Below are 21,624 nucleotides of genomic sequence, written 5' to 3' on the forward strand. Positions count from 1 at the left end.
AGCATAACATATAGGAATTGGGGTGGAGGGGGTTTGCAGGCCGTAACATAAGAAATGGATGACGTTGTACACAATTTTCGGGTACCTGTTTTGGCTCGTGAGTTTCAAAACTACTGGCTAAAATTATACAAAACCTTTATAACCCATCTCTAAAAAATATCAGATATGTGGACAGGACCAAGCTGATTCATTTGTGACCGACAGGCTCAAATCGGTCTTATGTAGCAAAATTTGAAATTGTGTTTTTTAAATTGGATAAAAGTAGAGACTACATGATGGTATATCATACACTGTATTTGAGGAACAATGGGAAAGTAATTCTGCTTTGAAAGTTGATAAACTTGTAAACTCACTTTCGAGAAAATGGCCTTTAATATTTGGGACCTACTGGAGAGCTCTTTTGTCTACACCCATTCAGCATTGTTCACACCCTCTTAAGTCAGCCCCACACATCTCTTTAAGGATTCACATGTGAGGTCATGTGCTTAACATTGAGTAGTGTAGTAAAGATTAAGAATAAAAGTAGCCTACAATAAGGAAAAATTCCTGGTAAACAGAAAGTGTCCAGATAAACATATTTTATAAATATTAGATGACGATAACACAGACACACTTGTCTAAATTGATGGGTCATGTGAAATAAATGCTATAACACCCAGCCACATATTATTGCCAAGTGGATGGGTCTCTACAGAAGGTTTAATCGGTACAGCCATAAGGTTACTTGCATAGTAGCCATATCAGAAATAGATAGTGTCAAAATAAATAAAATAATATACAGTATGTACAAGAACAATATCAATAGCAATATCAGTAATAGATGAGTTATACAATCAGGGGTAAAGTGGCTGAGCAGCAGGATACTTTAAAAAAAAATTGGTAGCAGCAACGTATGGTGTGTGTGTTAGGAGAGAATCATTTGAATAGAGGCACTGCAGATGGGGCTGATGTCTGGTCCATCTGAACCACGCATGAACAAGGGAATCTATATTCGGAGAGCCTGTTTCTGTCCTGCCCTTGACTTTGGTGCAGGGCATGTGATGTCCATAGCCTCTGTCGCAAAACTCCCTGATCTTGTCAAAAACACAAGTTTGTCTAGTTGTGTCCAGTCCAGGTGGTGCTTGTACAGGCAGACCATCTATGGGAGGAAGGATGTCAGGGTTGCGCAGCAGCTGAAACCTGGTTCCGACTGAGTCCGAACACTCCTTGGCGACAACACCATCAGTTTCCAGAGCATCGAAGCTGTAAAACAGGAAATAACAACAAGAAATAAGACATTACAATCTTGCACAACATCAATTCACCTCCCAAGTTTAGATAAAAAGAATAACCTCATACAATGCAATAAAAATTATATTCACCTGAAGTGCTGGTACTGCTTGAACTGTGGCAGCAGCCTGAAGAACGGAGTCAGGTGTTGTTGCCAGCCATAGCTTTTCACCAGCACCGTACCATCCTCCAGTCCAACCAGCTGTGGGATGTTGACCCCTGTCACAGTGCTGTTCTTGACAACACCAGCGATCTCAGACAAAGTGTTCATTCTGGTTTTTCTGAAGCGCTGCTTGATGAGGCCAAAGCACCAGTCAGGGGAAAACTTGGTGTGGCCTGTGATCAGGAAGTGTCCAGACTGGTGGAGCTTGTGCATGGTCCGCCAGGCACAATACCAGAGGTAAGTTAATAAAAAGAAAATGTAACGTAAAACGTAATATCATTTTTTAGGCCCCCTGCTCTCCTGTTAGATAGTGACCGCCGGACAGACAGCAGAGATCTAGGGGCCCCATTTAAGGGTGTTACAAGGCTTATCACCAGCATGACAATGGTCCACAGCACTGCATACAGAAACATCATCTTGGAAACTGGAAGTTAAAATGAAAACACACAGCCTTACTGCACGTACATATCTATATCTGGAAAATACAGAAATAATGGGAAATCAATAAAAGTAGTGCCAATCATGTTGGAGGTTAATTAAATAATCAAAATGTATTGTTTATGCTTTACATACCAAGTGTTGTCATCGATTCCTTGTAATGATTCCTTGCTGCTATTGTCACATGGGATGGCAGCAGCTTTCCACCAAAGTGTTTGTGTCGTGGGTGTCGTCCTGGTAATACTATTGCATTATCCTCTGCGTAGTTGTTGATGAAGTTCACCACTTGCTGCAAGTCCTCATCCTTCAGGAGCTTGCTTGGGCCAGCTCTCTTTTTGATGGGAGGCATTAGAACATTCTCCTTGTGTGACTGGTGGAGGAGAGTCAGGTGTGTTCTACTGATGCTGAAAGACAAATTCCAGACACAAATATTTTGGCATTATTATACAATAGATAGCCGTAATCACCGTCAGACACACCTGGCTAACTTGATGACGCGTGTACTCATCTGGCGAAGTGGAGTCTTTTGTTAAGACATGGTAGCTAAACAATGAACCATAATCCTATTCCATAGAGTACTAGCAATACAAACCGATTGTCATAGCTAGCTAAAGTTAACCAAATAGGTTCAATGTTAGCTAGTTAGCTAGCTAACATTAGGCTATAACCAGCAATGCGAAATGGCATTCTGACATAACATTACTACACACAGATCATAAACATAATGTTAGCTAGCAATCCAGTAGTGAACTTTAATTTGGGGTCTTTTGTTTATACATGGAGCTAGCTAGCAGCTAACGGTGACTAACCCCATTCCGTACAAATTTTGCGCAACCGTGGCATTCAAACGAGGCTGCAATGAAAACTAATGGGACTGTAGCGACTGTGTTGGCATCAAAATCCGGGATGTGACCTACGTTTTTATTCAAGTGTTGATTGACATGGTAATGGCCAATAGTATCGGAGAAAAGTTGAAAAAACGGACCCCTCTGACACTGTACGTTAAATCGTGACGGGTCATGACGTAACGTACGGCACGCATTATGCAACTTATTCTGTGTCATACAGCCTCTTTCCAGGTGTAGCGCTTATCTTGCAGATTAAAAACAAGAAAGGAACAGGGTAAGAGGGATACCTTGTCAATTGTACAACTGAATGCATTCATTTTTTGCGCCATCACTGCAAGCCATCATCACGCTCAAAAGCTCTGACAGCCGCTGTTTACTTCTGAATATAACTTTAGCTCCGCCCTAAATACCTTCAAATAGGTATGTAATGACACATTACATAAACTCTTTATAGTGTTTTATTTGCATTTTAGAGGTGATAAGGGTATGCAATCTGGTTTCCGCTCAGGTTATGGATGTGTCACTGCAACCTTAAAGGTCCTCAGTGATATCACCATTTCCCTTGATTCTAAGCAATATTGTGCTGCTATTTGTATTGACTTGGCCAAAGTTACTTTGGCCTGGTTTGCTAACTACCTCTCTCAAAGAGTGCAGTGTATAAAGTCAGAAAATCTGCTGTCTCAGCCACTGCCTGTCACCAAGGGAGTTCCCCAAGGCTCAATCCTAGGCCCCACGCTCTTCTCAATTTACATCAACAACATAGCTCAGGCAGTAGGAAGCTCTCTCATCAATTTATATGCAGATGATACAGTCTTATACTCAGCTGGCCCGTCCCCGGATTTTGTGCTAAATGCTCTACAACAAAGGTTTCTTAGTGTCCAACAAGCTTTCTCTACCACTAACCTTGTTCTGAACACCTCGAAAACAAAGGTCATGAATGCCCCTCTCCCCACAGGTGTGATTACTACCTCTGAGGGTTTAGAGCTTGAGGTAGTTACCTCATACAAGTACTTGGGAGTATGGCTAGACAGTACACTGTCCTTCTCTCAGCACATACAGTTGAAGTCGGAAGTTTACATACACCTTAGCCAAATACATTTAAATCAAATCAAATTTATTTATATAGCCCTTCTTACATCAGCTGATATCTCAACGTGCTGTACAGAAGCCCAGTCTAAAACCCCAAACAGCAAGCAATGCAGGTGTAGAAGCACGGTGGCTAGGAAAAACTCCCTAGAAAGGACAAAACCTAGGAAGAAACCTAGAGAGGAACCAGGCTATGAGGGGTGGCCAGTACTCTTCTGGCTGTGCCGGGTGGAGATTATAACAGAACATGGCCAAGATGTTCAAATGTTCATAAATGACCAGCATGATCAAATAATAATAATCACAGTAGTTGTCGAGGGTGCAGCAAGTCAGCACCTCAGGAGTAAATGTCAATTGGCTTTTCATAGCCGATCATTAAGAGTATCTCTACCGCTCCTGCTGTCTCTAGAGAGTTGAAAACAGCAGGTCTGGGACAGGTAGCACGTCCGGTGAACAGGTCAGGGTTCCATAGCCCCAGGCAGAACAGTTGAAACTGGAGCAGCAGCACGGCCAGGTGGACTGGGAACAGCAAGGAGTCATCATGCCAGATAGTCCTGAGGCATGGTCCTCCGAGAGAGAGAAAGAAAAAGAGAGAGAGAATTAGAGAGAGCATACTTAAATTCACACAGGACACCGGATAAGACAGGAGAAGTACTCCACATATAACAAACTGACCCTAGCACCCCGACACATAAACTACTGCAGCATAAATACTGGAGGCTGAGACAGGAGGGGTCAGGAGACACTGTGGCCCCATCCGATGATACCCCCGGACAGGGCCAAACAGGAAGGATATAACCCCACCCACTTTGCCAAAGCACAGCCCCCACACCACTAGACGGATATCTTCAACCACCAACTTACCATCCTGAGACAAGGCCGAGTATAGCCCACAAAGATCTCCGCCACGGCACAACCCAAGGGGGGGGCGCCAACCCAGACAGGAAGATCACGTCAGTGACTCAACCCACTCAAGTGACGCACCCCTCCTAGGGACGGCATGAAAGAGCACCAGTAAGCCAGTAACTCAGCTCCTGTAAGGCAGAGAATCCCAGTGGGGAGAGGGGAACCGGCCAGGCAGAGACAGCAAGGGTGGTTCGTTGCTCCAGAGCCTTTCCGTTCACCTTCACACTCCTGGGCCAGACTACACTCAATCATGTGACCCACTGAAGAGATGAGTCTTCAGTAAAGACTTAAAAGTTGAGACCGAGTCTGCGTCTCTCACATGGGTAGGCAGACCATTCCATAAAAATGGAGCTCTATAGGAGAGAGCCCTGCCTCCAGCTGTTTGCTTAGAAATTCTAGGGACAATTAGGAGGCCTGCGTCTTGTGACCGTAGCGTACGTGTAGGTATGTACGGCAGGACCAAATTGGAAAGATAGGTAGGAGCAAGCCCATGTAATGCTTTGTAGGTTAGCAGTAAAACCTTGAAATCAGCCCTTGCCTTAACAGGAAGCCAGTGTAGGGAGGCTAGCACTGGAGTAATATGATCACATTTTGGGGTTTTAGTCCGGATTCTAGCAGCCGTATTTAGCACTAACTGAAGTTTATTTAGTGCTTTATCCGGGTAGCCGGAACGTAGAGCATTGCAGTAGTCTAACCTAGAAGTAACAAAAGCATGGATTAATTTTTCTGCATAATTTTTGGACAGAAAGTTTCTGATTTTTGCAATGTTACGTAGATGGAAAAAAGCTGTCCTTGAAACAGTCTTGATATGTTTGTCAAAAGAGAGATCAGGGTCCAGAGTAACACCGAGGTCCTTCACAGTTTTATTTGAGACGACTTTACAACCATCAAGATTAATTGTCAGATTCAACAGAAGATCTCTTTGTTGGGACCTAGAACAAGCATCTCTGTTTTGTCCGAATTTAAAAGTAGAAAGTTTGCAGCCATCCACTTCCTTCGGTCTGAAACACAGGCTTCTAGCGAGGGCAATTTTGGGGCTTCACCATGTTTCATTGAAATGTACAGCTGTGTGTCATCCGCATAGCAGTGAAAGTTAACATTATGTTTTCGAATGACATCCCCAAGAGGTAAAATATATAGTGAAAACAATAGTGGTCCTAAAACGGAACCTTGAGGAACACCGAAATGTACAGTTGATTTGTCAGAGGACAGAGACAAACTGATATCTTTCCGACAGATAAGATCTAAACCAGGCCAGAACTTGTCCGTGTAGACCAATTTGGGTTTCCAATCTCTCCAAAAGAATGTGGTGATCGATGGTATCAAAAGCAGCACTAAGGTCTAGGAGCACGAGGACAGATGCAGAGCCTCGGTCTGACGCCATTAAAAGGTAATTTACCACCTTCACAAGTGCAGTCTCAGTGCTATGATGGGGTCTAAAACTATTCTGAAGCATTTCGTCTACATTGTTTGTCTTCAGGAAGGCAGTGAGCTGCTGCGCAACAGCTTTTTCATTTTTTTTTGAGAGGAATGGAAGATTCGATATAGGCCGATAGTTTTTTATATTTTATGGGTCAAGGTTTGGCTTGATCCATTAAACTCAGTTTTTTCACAATTCCTGACATTTAGTCCTTGTAAAAATTCCCTGTATTAGGTCAGTTAGGATCACCGCTGTTTTTTAAGAATGTGAAATGTCAGAATAATAGTAGAGAGAATTATTTATTTCAGCTTTTATTTCTTTCATCACATTCCCAGTGGGTCAGAAGTTTACATACACTCAATTAGTATTTGGTAGCATTGCCTTTAAATTGGTTAACTTGGGTCAAATGTTTTGGGAAGCCTTCCACAAGCTTCCCACAATAAGCAGTGTGAATTTAGAGCTGGTGTAACTAAGTCAGGTTTGTAGGCCTCCTTGCTCGCACACGCGTTTTCAGTTCTGCCCACAAATGTTCTATAGGATTGAGGTCAGGGCTTTGTGATGGCCACTCCATTACCTTGACTTTGTTGTCCTTAAGCCATTTTGCCACAACTTTGGAAGTATGCTTGGGGTCATTATCCATTTGCGACCAAGCTTTAACTTCCTGACTGATGTCTTGAGATGTTGCTTCAATATATCCACATAATTTTCCACCCTCATGATGCCATGTATTTTGTGAAGCGCACCAGCCCCTCCTGCAGCAAAGCACCCCCACAACATGATGCTGCCACCCCCGTGCTTCACGGTTGGAATGGTGTTCTTCGGCTTGCAAGCCTCCCCCTTTTTCCTCCAAACATAACGATGGTCATTGTGGCCAAACAGTTCTATTTTTGTTTCATCAGACCAGAGGAAATTTCTCCAAGAAGTATAATCTTTGTCCCCATGTGCAGTTGTAAACTGTAGTCTGGCTTTTTTATGGCAGTTTTGGAGCAGTGGCTTCTTCCTTGCTGAGCGGCCTTTCAGGTTATGTTGATATAGGACTCGTTTTACTGTGGATATACTTTTGTACCTGTTTCCTCCAGCATCTTCACAATGTCCTTTGATGTTGTTCTGGGATTGATTTGCACTTTTCGCACCAAAGTACGTTCATCTCTAGGAGACAGAATGCGTCTCCTTCCTGAGCGGTATGACGGCTGCGCGGTACCATGGTGTTTATACTTACGTACTATTGTTTGTACAGATGAACGTTGTACCTTCAGGCGTTTGGAAATTGCTCCCAAGGATGAACCAGACTTGTGGAGGTCTACAATTTTTTTCTGAGATCTTGGATTATTAATTTAGATTTTCCCATGATGTCAAACAAAGAGGCACTGAGTTTGAAGGTAGGCCTTGAAATACATCCACAGGTACACCTGACTCATGAAGTAATTTAGCCTATCAGAAGTTTCTAAAGCCATGGAATCATTTTCGGGAATTTTCCAAGCTGAGCATAGTCAACTTCGTGTATGTATACTTCTGACCCACTGGAATTGAGATACAGTGAATTTTAAGTGAAATAATCTGTAAACAATTGTTGTAAAATTACTTGTGTCATGCACAAAGTAGATGTCCTAACCGACTTGCCAAAACTATAGTTTGTTAACAAGAAATGTGTGGAGTGGTTGAAAAACGAGTTTTAATGACTTCAACCTAAGTGTATGTAAACTTCCGACTTCAACTGTATCAAAGCTGCAGGCTAAAGTTAAATCTAGACTTCGTTTCCTCTATCGTAATCGCTCCTATTTCATCCCAGCTGACAAACTAACCCTGATTCAGATGACCATCCTACCCATGCTAGATTACGGAGACATCATTTATAGATCAGCAGGTAAGGGTGCTCTCGAGCGGCTTAATGTTCTTTACTATTCGGCCATCAGATTTGCCACGAATGCTCCTTATAGGACACATCACTGCGCTCTATACTCCTCTGTAAACTGGTCATCTCTGTATACCCATCGCAAGACCCACTGGTTGATGCTTATTTATAAAACCCTCTTAGGCCTCACTCCCCCCTATCTGAGATATCTACTGCAGCCCTCATTCTCCACATACAACACCATTCTGCCAGTCGCATTCTGTTGAAGGTCCCCAAAGCACACACATCCCTGGGTCGCTCCTCTTTTCAGTTCGCTGCAGCTAGCGACTGGAACGAGCTGCAACAAACACTCAAACTGGACAGTTTTATCTCAATCTCTTCCTTCAAAGACTCAATCATGAACACTCTTACTGACAGTTGTGGCTGCTTTGTATATTGTATTGTTGTCTCTACCTTCTTGACCTTTGTGCTGTTGACTTTGCCCATTAAACAAAGTTTTTGTGCTGTTACCATGGTGTGTTGCTACCATGCTGTGTTGTCATGTTTTGCTGCCTTGTTATGTTGTCGTCTTAGGTCTCTCTTTATGTAGTGTTGTCTCTCTTGTTGTGATGCGTGTTTTGTCCTATATTTATATTGTATTTATTTTTTTAATCCCATGCCCCCGTCCCCGTAGGAGGCCTTTTGCCTTTTGGTAGGCCGTCATTGTAAATGAGAATTTGTTCTTAACTGACCTGCCTAGTTAAATAAAGGTTAAATAAAAACATTTAAAATAAGTTGGACAGATTGGGTGAAAAAAGCTGTTTCCCCACACGACATATCTCCCCTTTTTACTATCACGCAGTAGGTTTCGCTTCCGCACCCGCCATAAAAAAAAAAAAAGCCCACTCAAAAGCCCACTCATCTCAGCCAATCATGGGTAGCGGGAAGGTTGCTCACTTTTTCTGTGGCTTAATCAACTCTGCTCGTAATTTAACAATTTTATTCGTATTTACAGATGGCATACAAGTTTGTTATTAAGGCACATGAAAGTTCACATGTTCCAGAAGACATTTCTGCCCCCAAAAATGTTTTGATAAAAAAATAGTTTATGTTCAAACACCTCTCCTGTGAAGTAGTGACCCGAGACATACGCCTAGTTTCTTGAGAGACAAAACCAGGGCAGACAGAGGAAATGGAAAAGCAGCGCGTTGTAGTCCCAGCAGCAGCATGGCTCAAGGTATCTATCTGAAGGGTTTGGAGAAAACGTTGTATTGGAGCACTCTTTAGCCTACCTCTAAAACTAATTTCCACCAGAATGGGAGATGTGTTGAATATGTGGCATGTAAACTACATTGTGAAGGTTTATAGAATTGTTTTGGGGGGGGGTGAAAAGTAGGTAACCAAATGTTTTCTGCATGTCAACTAAAATCGTATAGGCCTAAACTTATTGATAATCAGTCACCACAAAAGTGAAAGTAAGATCTTCAATACATTTTTCTCTGATTTGACATCTCTCAACATAACCTAAAAAATACTGACCAGATTCAAAATAACTGAAATAAAAATAAAACCTAGCTTATGTGTTGCCCTTGGCATGATTCCTAAATGTCACTTTTTTCTCCCCCCTTAAATTTCTTAATTTGTTATTGAGTAGTAATTAAATTCCTTTTATAAAATTCCTTGCATTGTTTACAATAATAATGTCTCTGTCCTGTCCAGTGTTGTACAGTAATGTCTGTCCTTGGTCTCTGGAAAATGTATTATTCATGTTTGTGGGGCCGTGGTTCCATATGTTGGTCATTGTTCGGAATCAGTGAAATATTGAACCACGTAAGCTATTGAATGTTGAATGTTTTACATGTTTTTATGCTAACTGAATGACATCTTAAACACTCCCTGTAAAAAGACGTTTGAGTTGCTTAAACACATTTTTTTTTAACCTTCACTATATACCACACAATAGACAGTTTGGTAACACTTTCACTAATGTAGAGGCTAATGTTCTATGAATGCATTTCAGATGCATAAAAATTGGTTTTCCCAACATTGGGCATTGTGTTGTTAAACACAAAAATAATGATGCTGTGTCATGACAGCTCACAGCCCCTTGTATGAGCCTTTTAAAAGACTAGCCTAAATGGATTAATTTAGGTAGCCTAGTGGTAGCCTAGTGATTAGAGCGTTGGGCTAGTGATCAAATCCTCTAGCTGACAAGGTAAAAATATTTATTTCTGCCCCTGAACAAGGCAGTTAACCCACTGTTCCTAGGCCATCATTGTAAATAAGAATTTGTTCTTAACTGACTTGCCTAGTTAAATAAGGTTAAATAAAATTTAAAAAATCATAAGTATAACTTTGCACAAGTAGGCTATTATTGATCCTAATAAGTGCAGTGGGGCATCCATAATGTAGAAAGTGGTTTATAGAAAGTGATACTGAAAACGAAACTCATCAAATGGATTTGTTTGTTTATTGTCCTCAAAAGTGGTGGTGGTGGTGGCAGACCAATAAATCAACCTAAGGGCCTCTTCTAACTATGAGATATTGCCTAGAGATTTAGAGAAAATACCCTCAGATAGACCTTTTACTGTAATGTGAACTTCCAAACTTGTCAGGACTTGACCGCTACCACCGAAGGTCGCGCACGACACTTGCCCGACAGTTGCCCCCACATCCAAGCAGGGCAGTGTAAATAGAATTGTCTCGTTGAGCTCAACACTCCTACAGTAAAACATGGTAATAGCAATACAGAGCCCTGCGTGGAATAGCCCAGCGTGCCCCAAAACAGAACATCTGTGACCAGTGATAAGATAACGTTTCTGGCCAAATCACAGTACAACATATGTTGGAGGGAGGCTCGGATAGGGACGCTGCCTGTCAGTGCTACAATAAAATACGAGTTGAGATGTTAGTGTGCCCTGATTTTGGTGTAGGGCTGTAGGTACTACACAAGTGATAGTATTAGGGCCATAGGTCACACTTAACATGGGCAATGGCCTTTTATAAACTGGGTGATTTGAGCTAAGAATGCTGATTGGCTGAATGTTGTGGTATATCAGACCTTATACAACAGGTATGAGGCACCTCAGGAGTTTGTGGTAGAAGGCCAACATACCACGGCTAATGGCTGTATCCAGGCACTCCGCTTTGTGTCTTGCGTAAGAACAGCCCTTACCTGTGTATATTGGCCATATACCACACACACCCCCTCGTGCCTTTTTGCTTAAATATAACACAGCAACTACTAAAGGAATAATTATATAACCTCAAAACAGATGAGTTACTTTGCAGATATGTACAGTAGCATCTACCACTTTTGCGCGCATGTTTTTGTCTACATGGACAACATTTTTGCTGCAGTAGTGAGTAGTTGACCCAATATAACCACCTGTGCCCTGGAATAATGTATTGTAATGTAAAGTGTTCTCTTATCTCTTAGTGACTCTTACGCAGCAATGGTTACATAAATTCACATGCAAATAAAAAAGTTAACATAGTGTTTATGGTCCTTACATTACTTATGTAGCCAGTACGTATGCTATGTATAACCTCTACGTGGCCTATTTTATCCTAGATAGTGCAGAATGAGTTGGCTTAGTGGAGAGAGGTACACTCAGAGATGAGTGAGGGACTTTGTGTTTGCGGTTAGGAGTATGACGACGGTCGTGGTTTTACATGACTCTCCGCCACTTATGGTATTTCAGTGCATATTAACCTTTGATAAATAAAGAGACGTCACACACGATCAGCACAGTGCATCACAATGCCAAGTAACAACAGACCTTATCTGTGCCTTCGAAAACTCACACAAAATATATAAAAATCTGCTCTGCAGTACGTTTACTTTTTTCCCCCTCCTGAAACACTAAGAAACCTACATTAGTTCAAGGTTTTATATTTTTCCCATTTGTTGACGCTACACATGATTGTGGTGCTGACCTCGCCTTTGTCTCCCAGGTCACACTGGGACACGGTGGGGGAATTTTCCCATCAACAGCAGCTTATGGATGTGACAGCGTGAGCGTCTAATCGTGGTGCCGCAGACAGCGCCGTCCCTCTCCTTACTGACTCAAGCTCCGAGCGTGGATGAGCGAGCCAAGCCTTCCAGTGTAGGGGAAGGGAGAGAGAAAAAAAAAATGGCTGGTTCATAGATTTCATAGAGCTCCGCTGTGTCACAGTTCAACGGCAGCTGTCGTCTCATCCCTCCCACCCCCCCGGTGTGTGTGAGTAAGTGATGATTCAGACATGTAGATCTCTTTCTTGCAGTCTGTGTCACTCACATACACACAATCACAGTGACAACACACACACAATACAGTATGGTCTCAATCGCAAGAGGAAGGCTCTCATGGTAATGTAGTCACAATTGGGTCACTGGGGCTTTGAAAACAAAACACATTGTCACATTGTTGTCTGGAATAAGTTCAAATCCATTTTCATTCAGGCTTTGATTCACTGCGGCGGCTTGTAAGGGAGACAATGGGAGAGTGGTATTGATAATTACTTTTTAATGTGGCACACTCATCATGTCCAATTTCATGGCCCTCTAGCTGCATATTTCCGATTTAATCACGGCATAATGCAGTTATACTGCACTTTTTGAAATGGGTGGAGGAGGACCCAGCCACATCCACCTTTCCCTTAACAAAATATCTTATCTGTGCCATTCAGACCTGGGTGAAAATAGTTTGGCTATTGTTTTCTTTCAAATATGTTGTGTGCACTTGATTTATGGCTGGCACTTTTGGGACTACTACATGAAAGGTTGACAAGGTTAGAGGTATGGAGTGTGGTGGTATGGTTCCTCTGATAAGGCCTTAGATCAGTGGAGGAAAGGGTTGTAAGAAATAATGTTAATGTAGAGAGTTCAGCAGAGGGTTAATGCAGTCAGAAGCTCCTTGACTTGATAGGATGTTGCTGACCGTAGCAGATTGCTATGTATAGATTATTAACCTAGGTCTCCATATTCCACATGCAATAAGGTCTGTATTTTATATTGAGGCTTTGAATATGAAAGTTGTCATTTGTGCTACTGCAATATAGTTTTTTTTTTATTGTGTTTTTTTATTTAACCTTTATTTAACTAGGCAAGTCAGTTAAGAACCAATTCTTATTTACAATGACGGCCTACCAAAAGGCAAAAGGCCTCCTGCGGAGCTGGGGGTCAGGGATGAAAAAAATTATACAATATAAATATAGGACAAAACACACATCACAACAAGAGAGAGACAACAGTACATAAAGAGAGACCTAAGACAACAACATAACAGCAAAACATGACAACACAGCATGGTAGCAACACTCACAGAAATGTGTGTTTTTGTATGTGTCTTGCATGGGGATGTGCATGGGTATGCATGTGCGAGAGAGAAGGCCAGCCTGTCTTTGAGCTGGTTTTCGTAGCCATTTTGTGAAGTGAATTGTTCTTGCGGGCTGTAGAGGTGAATCTAAAGAGAGGCATCAGTCCTTCATTAATGCAGCCCAGGCTGGCTGACCCCTGGTTAATGTTCCTATCATTTCTAGAGGAGAGAGCAGCTACCTTTCATTTGAAATGACTCATGTTTAATGCATCTCTCTGGTATAGCATTTAACCTCACCTCTGAGGTTGGATGGTTGCATACCGGTGACACGGCCATGCCGTGCAAGAGAGGAAGTGGGGTTGGCCGTTACGTGGGTTAGCCAGGCAGGCCCCTCAGGACCGGTGGGGTTGAAATGGCCATGCAGAGTTATTCTGACCGGTCTGGCATTTACTTAACATGGCGAGCCCCTTCCCCCTGACCTGTCACCAGGGTGGCCCAGGTCCCCCTTGGCTCTCTGAACCACTTAGTGGCCGTGGCCTGGCCCATGACTGGAATCTTTAAGCAGGAGAGACGCGGTGGTGTGTGTGTGTGTGTGTGTGTGTGTGTGTGTGTGTGTGTGTGTGTGTGTGTGTGTGTGTGTGTGTGTGTGTGTGTGTGTGTGTGTGTGTGTGTGTGTGTGTGTGTGTGTGTGTGTGTGTGTGTGTGTGTGTGTGTGTGCGTGCGTGCGTGCGTGCGTGCGTGCGTGCGTGCGTGCGTGCGTGCGTGCGTGCGTGCGTGCGTGCGTGCGTGCGTGCGTGCGTGCGTGCGTGCGTGCGTGCGTGCGTGCGTGCGTGCGTGCGTGCGTGCGTGCGTGCGTGCGTGCGTGCGTGCGTGCGTGCGTGCGTGCGTGCGTGCGTGCGTGCGTGCGTGCGTGCGTGCGTGCGTGCGTGCGTGCGTGCGTGCGTGCGTGCGTGTGTGTGTGTATTGATGGCTTTTAGCTTACTAACCAGTGGTGGAAAAAGTACCCAATCGTCATACATACATACCCTTTCCACAGTGGGTTCTACATGGAAACCAAAAAGGGTTATCCTATGGTACAGACGAATAACCCTTTTGGAACCCCTTTTTCTAACTGTGTACCACTTATGTTGTTTGATTTTTAGGAAATCTTTGTCAAATGGGCCATTTTTGTCAAAGAAACTGCTTGAGACGATGTCATCCGATGACTCGTTTTAAGCCATGTCAGACATCCATTAGATGCATTGGCACCAGAAATAAGAGTTAAAATGTCTCTCAGGATACAAAAGAAAACCAAATAGGATATATTTTATTTTCAGTCTCCACACTAACATTTTCAACTGATTTCTCGGGTGCTAGGACGAATCGACAAACTCCCATCTGTCTCTTGGAGAATTGCATTAGTATGTCACCGTGATGGAAATTTGGCAAATGTTGAAGGAATATGGGTTGTCTAATCAGAACTAGCCTCAGAGCAGAATCCTGACACTCGGTTGGCGTAGAGTGGTTTTTAAGGATTTAACTGGTGCCAGGTGAATTGCATTATGGGTTCATTATGGGTGAAGATGGTCATTTTCAGGGGGATAGCGATGGCAGAAACCGCAGATGGACAATCTGGGACCTAAGATCTTTGAAATGGTGTCATTTGCTTTTGCTGTCATATAAAAACTGAATTGAACCACCAATAAGGTTGTGCTTGCTATTTAGACCAATTCTGAGATGTTCAATATGTTTATTATGCTGTGATTATGTCACTGGCTATGTTGTTATTGAATATAACGTATAACTGAACAGTCAAATCCTTTGCTGGTGACTTGACTGAATTGAAAATGCCCGGTGTGCTATTGAATCTATGAAACCATTCACTCTTTTCCCTGAGAATAAATTGAGTACACTAGAAATCCTATTTCCCTGCCTTCTTAAAATCAAATCAAATATAAGTGTATTAGTCGCGTACACAGATAAGCAGATGAGAAAGCAGGTGCAGCAAAAGGTTAGCTTCATGCTATGCTAGTGACTTTTCAAAGCTGTTAATCTGTGGTGAATGGAGCTAATCGCTAATACAAATGCTTCTCTCTTTTTCTCCCTCCCTTCCCCTGACACAGGAGCTGCTCAGTACCCAGGTAAACCCCCTACCTCCTCCTCTCTTCTCATTTACTTGTCTTTCTCTTACTTGTTTAGTACCCTTCTCTTCTTCGCTTTTACTGAATGGTCGCCGCTCAGCGTCTCTGTGTGCTGCATATTAACTAACACTGGTTTCGCCATATCAATTTTATTTTCTCTGACTTATTTTTTCTCTTTCTTTCGGCTCTGCTTTCGTATGTCTACCGCCACCGCTGCATAGCTGCTGATAGACTATCTGTTGCTTCTGTACTTGCTTTTTTTTCTTCTTCACTTATTTTCTTCCTCATCCCTCTCTTGTTCTGGATACCTTTTGCTCGCTATAGCTGGTCTAGGGTCAGTTTTGTTGAGTACTGCATAATGGATGATGGAAAACTTTGGGGCAGGGAGAGCTGATCTGAAACCAGATGATATGAGCAGAAGGTAACTAGACTCTAGAGCTTCAGCTTATCACGTTCTCTTTTTCTTCTCAGTGTTTTGTGTTAGTGTTTTAGATGTTGATGGTCTGTGGTATGTGAAATTGTTTGCATTGTCGATAAAATATATTTTGATACTCCTAAGCAAAATCTCAGAGCTTATTTTAAGAATGCCACTTCATTCATACTTAGACACTGTGAAATGGATGGCATGTCTGGACATGCCTGATTTTAAAATAACAGCCTTCTCTCATTTGCCTGCTAACAAGGGCTGTTTTAATCTAAGCCATCACCAATTATCACCCGAATTGGCCACTCAAACACTTAAGTTTGTGTTGCTCCATGGCACCATGGCAAACTGGGCTGAATTCATGGGTAGGAACTAAAATAAGTGACACAAGCTACAAAGTAAGGTGTCTTTTTTGTCTTCAACTTTGATTGTCTTTCATACAGTCAGCCACAATTAAATAGTGCTTTGGCAGATAGCATACAGTCACTACTCTCTCACCAACTATAGCACAACTCCAGTCCTGGAGTGTGTACATCTTTATTCCATCCCAGCTCTAAATTGAACGCTTAGTTAATTTGCTGAAATAGATTTGTTGGTGCTGGAGTGGAACCAAAGCCTGCACACTCTGTGGCTCGTATCCGAACCAGACCATTAGCTTTTAGCCCGTTAGCCAAACGTACTGTAGACCAGGTTGAGGACAGTCAGACGTTGAAACTAGACTGCTTGACAACGGTCCTCACTGCGGCACAGGTCTGGACCTAGCACACCCCCTGGCGAAGGGAGTTTTGAGCCTCGGCTCAGCAAAGTCTGTGCCCTTCCTCTCTGTGTCTCCTTCTCCAATGTGTATCCCCTGGTCTCACATCCAACTGTCCTGTCTAAAAGAATCAATGAAATATGAAAGAAGTTCGGGACTTCGAAATAATTAAAAAGACAAAGGACAGCATTCAACCCAGGATGTTCTCATACGAGGGATCTACCTCTGAGCCATTTCAGGAGCTAGTTTGCGGTTTTGGACCTAACGTTCGATAGTAGGATCGGGATACACTCCAGTCCATTTTAAGTTGTGAATTTGAATTCAATTCTTCAGCTGACGTTATGGGCATTTTCTCAATTTGTGATTGGAATTCTATTTCATTTCCTGAAGGGACGATCAACAGAGTCTGTTGCAGGTACTGAGGAGTAAATACATTCTCCAGACACTTGATTAGAATAAATACTTAGTAATGCAACACTGCGCCCAGTAAAACCACCACCTCCGTTATACATTCATATTTAAATCTGAGACCTTTGTGTTTCAGTCTAAATCAGTCTAGAACAATTGTTTAGACTGATCCTGTTTTAGTAAAACTGACTGGAATTTGATTTAGGTTAGGTAAGGTACTGTCCTTTGAAAACGACCCAATCTAACAAAAAAGAGCGACAAGTTATTTGATAGGATGACAGGATGAATCACAATAATAAATAATAATTGCTTGCCAAAAATGTAATTTTTGTAATGCCAATCCTGGTTATAGGTAACAATCCTTTGTGTGAACTGTCAACATTATTATGCATATTATTTGTTAATTGTGGAAATAAATTAAGATATGGTAGATTTTTTTATATACACTACAGTTCAAAAGTTTGGGGTCACTTAGAAATGTCCTCTTTTTTTTAAAGAAAAGAAGAAGAAAAAAAGTCCATTAAAATAACATCAAATTGATCAGAAATACAGTGTAGACTTTGTAAATGTTGTAAATGACTATTGTAGCTGGAAACGGCGGATAAAAATAAATAAATGAATATCTACATAGGCATACAGAGGCCAATTATCAGCAACCATTACTCCTGTGTTCCAATGGCACGTTGTGTTAGTTAATCCAAGTTTATCATTTTAAAAGGCTAATTGATCATTAGAAAACCATTTTGCAATTATGTTAGCATAGCTGAGAACTGTTGTTCTGATAAAAGAAGCAATAAAACTGGCCTTTAGACTAGTTAAGTATCTGGAGCATCAGCATTTGTGGGTTCGATTACAGGCACAAAATGGCCAGAAACAAAGACCACATCAGCCTATTCTTGTTTTGAGAAATGAAGACTATTCCATGCGAGAAATTGCCAAGAAACTGAAGATCTCATACAACGCTGTGTACTATTCCCTTAACAGCACGGTGTGCTCTTTTTAAAACTTCTTATGGCTGCAGCCCGACACCGGTACACCTATGACAACATCCAGCTCAAGTGCAGGGCGCGAAATTCAAAATCAATTTTTTTAAAATATTTAACTTTCACACATTAACAAGTCCAATACAGCATTTGAAAGATAAACATCTTGTGAATCCAGCCAACATGTCCGATTTTTTAAATGTTTTACAGAGAAAACACCACATATATTTATGTTAGCTCACCACCAAATAAAAAAGAGGACAGACATTTTTCACAGCACTAGTAGGATGCAAGTAGCATGCACAAGCCAACCTAACTAACCTAGAACCAACCTAAATAACCTAGAAAAAACTACCTCAGATGACAGTCCTATGACATGTTACACAATAAATCTATGTTTTGTTCAAAAAATGTGCATATTTTAGCTATAAATCAGTTTTACATTACTGCTACCATCATAGCTACAGTCAGAAATCGCACGGGAGTAGCCAGAGAAAATACAGACACCAACGTCAACTACTAATTACACATCATAAAACATTTCAGAAAAATATATGGTGGATAGCTAATGAAAGACAAAGATCTTGTGAATAGAGCCAATATTTCCGATTTTTGAAGTGTTTTACAGCGAAAACACAATATATCGTTATATTAGCTTACTACAATAGCTAGCACACAGCAGCATTGATTCTAGTCAAACGGTAGCGATAGCACAGTTCGACAGATATATGAAAAAGCATCCCAAATTGGGTCCTTATCTTTGTTGATCTTCCATCAGAATGTTCTCCAAGGGGTCCTTTGTTCAGAACCGTCTTTATTTGGATCCAGAACGAACGATTTCCCTCTTGAGTTAGCAAGCACACTGGCCGTGCGGCGCTAACCTCTCCTTCTTGACAAAATTCTTGCGTCGCATCACGTCTAAAGTCCAGAATAAATTTCAATAATATAATTAAACTATATTGAAAAAACATACTTTAGGATGATATTGTGACATGTATCAAATAAAATCGAAGCCAGAGATCATATTCACCTTTAACGAGGGTTTTCCAGGAGCCGAGTCCAGGTCCAACTTCGCGCCCAGGAAAAAAAATTAAGTGCGCACATCTCACTCCAAGAGGTTGTGTTCAATCCCAGGACGAGATAATCAAGTCATTTCTGCTCTCACTTCCGCATGACACCCAGGGGAAGGCGTATGACGTGTTTCTACAGTCCTAAGTGACATGCCCTTTTATAGACAAGCTCTTGAAGAGAGACATCGATTTTGGAAATCTCACTTCCGGATAGGAAATGGGCTGTAAAAAGAGTTCTGTTCCACTTAGAGAAATAATTCAAACGGTTTTAGAAACTAGAGACTGTTTTCTATCCAATAGTAATAATAATATGCATATTGTACGAGCAAGAATTGAGTAAGAGGCCGTTTGAAAATGGGCACCTTTTTCCAGTTTTTCAATACGCCCCCTGCAGCCATAACAGGTTAAAGGATGGGTCCCAATCTCTCAATGGCCCTACAATACAGGGGGACCTGGGTGGTATCCCAGTCACTGGGACGACAATCCAACTTGGGAGGTTTTAGCGGGTGGAATAGTGGAGAACAATTGGAGGTTTACTCAATAGCAGTGCCAATACCATGGTATAGCTACAGTTGAAGTCGGAAGTTTACATACACCTTAGCCAAATACATTGATACTCAGTTTTTCAATTCTTGACATTTAATCCTAGGAACAATTCCCTGTCTTAGGTCAGTTAGGATCACCACTTTATTTTAAGAATGTGAAAGTCGGAATAATAGTAGAGAGAATAATTTATTTCAGCTTTTATTTCTTTCATCACATTCCCAGTGGGTCAGAAGTTTACATACACTCAATTAGTATTTGGTAGCATTGCCTTTAAATTGTTTAACTTGGGTCAAACGTTTCAGGTAGCCTTCCACAAGCTTCCCACAATAAGTTGGGTGAATTTTGGCCCATTCCCCCTGACAGAGCTGGTGTAACTGAGTCAGCTTTGTAGGCCTCCTTGCTCACACATGCTTTTTCTGTTCTGCCCACAAATTGAGGTCAGGGCTTTGTGATGGCCACTCCAGTACCTTGACTTTGTTGTCCTTAAGCCATTTTGGCACAACTTTGGAAGTATGCTTGGGGTCATTATCCATTTGCGACCAAGCTTTAACTTCCTGACTGATGTCTTGAGATGTTGCTTCAATATATCCACATAATTTTCCTCCCTCATGATGCCATCTATTTTGTGAAGTGCACCAGTCCCTCCTGCAGCTAAGCACCCCCACAACATGTTGCTGCCACCCCCGTGCTTCACGGTTGGGATGGTGTTCTTCAGCTTGCAAGCATTCCCCTTTTCCTCCAAACCTAATGATGGTCATTATGGCCAAACAGTTCTATTTTTGTTTCTTCAGACCAGAGGAAATTTCTTCAAAAAGTATAATCTTTGACCCCATGTGCAGTTGCAAACCGTAGTCTGTCTTTTTTATGGCGATTTTGGAGCAGTGGCTTCTTCCTTGCTGAGCGGCCTATCAGGTTATGTCGATATGGGACTCGTTTTACTGTGGATATAGATACTTGTGTACCTGTTTCCTCCAGCATCTTCACAAGGTCCTTTGATGTTGTTCTGGGAATAATTTGCACGTTTTGCACCAAAGTACGTTCATCTCTAGGAGACAGTTAAATTTTTTGGGCTTATTTATTAATTTTGATTTTCCCATGTTGTCAAACAAAGAGGCACTGAGTTTGAAGGTAGGCCTTGAAATACATCCACAGGTACACCTTCAATTGACTCATATGATGTCAATGAGCCTATCAGAAGCTTCTAAAGTCTTGCCATCATTTTCTGGAATTTTCCAAGCTGGTTAAAGGCACAGTCAACTTAGTGTATATATACTTCTGACCCACTGGAATTGTGATACAGTGAATTATAAGTGAAATAATCTGTCTGTAAACAATTGTTGGAAAAATTACTTGTGTCATGCACAAAGTAGATGTCCTAACCGACTTGCCAAAACTATAGTTTGTTAACAAGAAAGTTGTGGAGTGGTTGAAAAACTAACCTAAGTGTATGTAAACTTCCAGGGTACTTATTAATGGTACGTTTATAAACATATATTATGATAAATAGAATTGAAACTTATATCTCATTATGGTAAATGGTGAAAAAAAGTATAGCCAGTTATAATTGTAATGGCTTAGCAGATAAGAAAAGACGATCAGTATTTACCTGGCTAAAAGAGAAAGAATTTAATATCTATTGTTTACAGGAAACTCATTCAACAATTTTAGATGAAGTTGTGTGGAGAAAGGCCTGGGGGGGATATACTCGTCCCATGAGCAAAAAAACTCAAAAGGGGGATGATATTAATTAACAATAATTTGGTCCGAATGTACAATTTGTCCAAACAGATCCACAACGTAGATGGGATTATTTTAAATATGTTATTGATCCATAAACACATTTGGCTCAATCTATATTGTCCAAATAATGATGATCCACGCTTCTTTAAAAATATATACAGTGGGGAGAACAAGTATTTGATACACTGACAATTTTGCAGGTTTTCCTACTTACAAAGCATGTAGAGGTCTGTAATTTTTATCATAGGTACACTTCAACTGTGAGAGAAGGAATCTAAAACAAAAATCCAGAAAATCACATTGTATGATTTTTAAGTA

General features: G+C 41.6%; 1 protein-coding gene across 5 annotated transcripts in view; it reads left to right on the top strand.

Annotated features, from left to right (window-relative positions):
* Positions 1-21,624, top strand: part of LOC139537577 (cell adhesion molecule 1-like) — a 526,303-nt gene that overhangs the window by 341,606 nt on the left and 163,073 nt on the right. For all 5 annotated transcript variants that reach the window (XM_071339048.1, XM_071339049.1, XM_071339050.1 and 2 more), the window contains exon 2: positions 15,364-15,381. In XM_071339048.1, the coding sequence (XP_071195149.1) occupies positions 15,364-15,381 (18 nt within the window). The remainder of the gene's footprint in view (positions 1-15,363; positions 15,382-21,624) is intronic.

Source organism: Salvelinus alpinus, chromosome 13 (genome assembly GCF_045679555.1).
Source record: "Salvelinus alpinus chromosome 13, SLU_Salpinus.1, whole genome shotgun sequence".
NCBI classification, from domain to species: Eukaryota; Metazoa; Chordata; class Actinopteri; order Salmoniformes; family Salmonidae; genus Salvelinus; species Salvelinus alpinus.